Source organism: Halichondria panicea, chromosome 4 (genome assembly GCF_963675165.1).
Source record: "Halichondria panicea chromosome 4, odHalPani1.1, whole genome shotgun sequence".
Taxonomy (NCBI): Eukaryota; Metazoa; Porifera; class Demospongiae; order Suberitida; family Halichondriidae; genus Halichondria; species Halichondria panicea.
This window is the reverse complement of record NC_087380.1, coordinates 6349799-6352702: the sequence shown is the minus strand read 5'-3', so window position 1 is coordinate 6352702 and position 2904 is coordinate 6349799. Positions and strand designations below refer to the sequence as shown.

Sequence of the window (2904 nt, the reverse complement as noted above, 5' to 3'; positions counted from 1 at the left end):
CATCTTGTAAATCAAACCTAACGCATTTTTATCTAGAAAGCCCTAATTACATTTGTAGGTAGCTAGATCTACATGTAATGTCTGTATTGATGATTTTGTCAACTGAAAGGGTTGTACAAAACTGTTTATGAGGGTACTCCCCCTGTAAAACAAACAAAAGTGTATTGGGTAAAGATCGAATCAGCCTCAGCACGTACATGCACATGGAATAGAAACTGCACAGTGTGTCTAGTTATAGTAGCTAGCCATGTCTACTACTCTGATCCAAGTGACCAATGTGTCACCCTCTGCTGGCCTCCAACAAATGAGGGAGCTTTTCAGTTACTTTGGAGATATTGAGGAACTGAGGCTCTTTCCTGAGGAGTAAGTACGTGGAGAGTGAGTGGGTATCATTTGGAGAAAATAAAGCCTGTACCTAGTACCCAGGTAATTTTAGTGGGGATTATGCTTCCATTCCCCGTTATATTTATATACGGTTGTATTTTAAATCTTTTCAAGTCTGCTTTTCTTTTAATAACTGTGATTGTATCAATGGACGATATAAAGTACAGCATGGTCTTTTATCAATGTTTAGAGATTTACAATAAGCGTGTCCTTCAGCCATCTGTCAGAACGGTTGGCCTGGCCACGCCCAGCTAGTGTGTAAGGGCTGTACATTTACGGTCTCAACTATATGGCATCCATTTTTCAAGCACATAATCTGCCACCCCCCACTTTATCCCCTCCTCTCCATGCAGGGAGTTTGCTGCTCTGAGTGTCCTCTCCAAGGTGTGCTTCATCAACTTCATGGAGGAAGACAGTGCAGCTGCTTGTCTCCACCTTAGCAACACTGTGCTCATAGACAGAGCTCTCATCATAGCACGATCAAGACATGGTGAGCTGGGGCAGTTGCCTTGGTGATGCATTCAATCTTATCTCAACTTACTGTACATGTATACGGGTTTCAAATATGTGTAGTTATTACGAATGACACTGTACAAGCCTAATTGCGTTGCAAACAAACTCGCAATGCGCAATGGAAAGAAATCCGGTGTACAGAAGATCAATTGTGGGAACATTCTGAACTAGTAAAGAATGACTAATCAGGTACAGTTTTGAGTAACTAGTGTTAAGGGCAACGTTTCACTTTCACATTGATACAAGGTAGAATAAAAATGTGTGAGTTTGTATGAGTTTGTGTAAGACCCTAATTACAGCAAGCTTACAGTGTACGTGTATTAACTGTCTTCATGCTTGTCTTAACACTCCCTGCAGCTGAGATTCCTGATGGTTCAGCTGCCATGTTCCTGGCAGCCCCGGCCATTGCCCTGGCCAACAGCGCTAGCAAACCAATGGGTCACACTGCACCTCTCCTCCCGACACCTCCCTCTATGGGGGCACCAGCAACCACTGGACCAGCCTCCATGGCTATGGGAGCTGCTCTCAACCCTGCAGCTGTAAGTTACTATTCATGCAAGATTAGCTTTAGCGCTCGAAATATACCGTATAGCGCGAAATTTTAAGTTTCGCGATTTCGTGCATTAGCAAGTCCACAAACACTTTTCTTTAATTCTGCTATAACGTGCAAAGATTTAAAGGCGTGGTTTTCGGTAAGCAGTCATTTCGCGAACATTGTGCAACGAAATGCTTTTATAGGCCATTCCACGAAATATAAATGCCTCGAAAATTTCGCGCTATACAGTACTTAAATTCCTCTCTTGCTTCCATGTACAACAAACTTACAATGTAGTTGTATATGCCTGCTTTAATGACAGTGTTATGTTCATATAAACATCATTAGATACCCTTGCTCCGTCAAGATAAGGCATTCTATGCATGTGTATATAATTATATTTACGATATTACCTACCCCCCCAGCTCTCACTGCCCCCCTCGTTAATGCATGATACTACCCACTCCTGCCCCCCCCAGCTATCCCAGCTCATTGCCCCCTCGTATCCATGATGGGCACGGTGGTCCCCCAACCTCCCCCTCTCACTGGTAACGTAGACCCCACCAAGATCGAGGAGATATGACGCACCATCTACGTCGGCAACCTGGCTAGCAACATGACGGCTGAACAGGTGCTCACTTTCTTCCAGCCTTGTGGTGAGATCAAGTACGTGAGGATGGCCGGAGACGAGACCCAACCCACCAGATGAAGGGTTGCTAGTCAATTTAGTAAGTACATGCATGTACATGAATTCTACCAAACATTTTAATGTGTTATTTTGTTCAGAAACAGTTATCAGTAGTCAGCAAAAATTTTCTTTTCGGTTAGGTGAGTATCTCTAACGGCTAAGGTCCACATTCAATAAATTGTCTATAACTGAAGTATAATTTTGTCCAGAAACAAAAGAATTTACCCAGGAGCATTCAAACATAGAAATATCAACTGATTTTAATCAACTGATTTATACCAATTTGTTGCATTTGTGGCGATAATTATTATATTTACACCGTCCTTCCCCTCGCAGTTGCAGACATGTTATGGTCGAGTGAGGGCCTCCTCCCTGCGTACCACGGTCACAGTGGACCAGGAGGGGAGAGGACTGGGGCAGAGGTCGGGTACCCCCAGGAAAGTGCAGTTCAGTAGAGATGTCCAAACACTCACTACTAGCTCTCCTAGAACCAGCTCTACATGTATAGAGACAGTGTGTAATTTTAATCAATGACATTTTTGTGGATGTGTTGGGGGCGCAGCATTAAGGGAAAGTCACAGCTTCCCCAAGGCAAGGGGCGTTCCTGTCTCTTTACAAACCAAGAGATCCATATGGCTTCTAGTTCTAGAGGTGATCCTGAGATTCAGAAACAGAAAGGTCAGACATAATTATTCTGATCATTAGATTGGACTCTGTATCATATTAGCTGCTTGTTGTACACTCTGCCTTATATTAAAAGCTAGATCTATATATAGCTATAATT

The 2904-nt window shown here is 43.1% G+C and overlaps 2 protein-coding genes across 2 annotated transcripts in view; both read left to right on the top strand.

Moving 5' to 3' along the window:
• LOC135334565 (uncharacterized) overlaps positions 1-2904 on the top strand; it is a 43377-nt gene that overhangs the window by 21159 nt on the left and 19314 nt on the right. Inside the window, exon 3 of the mRNA XM_064529788.1 lies at positions 2457-2798. Within this exon, the coding sequence (XP_064385858.1) occupies positions 2651-2798 (148 nt within the window). The 5' untranslated portion in view covers positions 2457-2650. The remainder of the gene's footprint in view (positions 1-2456; positions 2799-2904) is intronic.
• On the top strand, positions 248-2015 carry LOC135335219 (serine/arginine-rich splicing factor 11-like). The gene is made up of 4 exons (XM_064530638.1): positions 248-363; positions 738-874; positions 1255-1440; positions 1912-2015. Exons 1-4 carry the CDS (start codon positions 248-250, stop codon positions 2013-2015), a joined length of 543 nt encoding a protein of 180 aa, XP_064386708.1.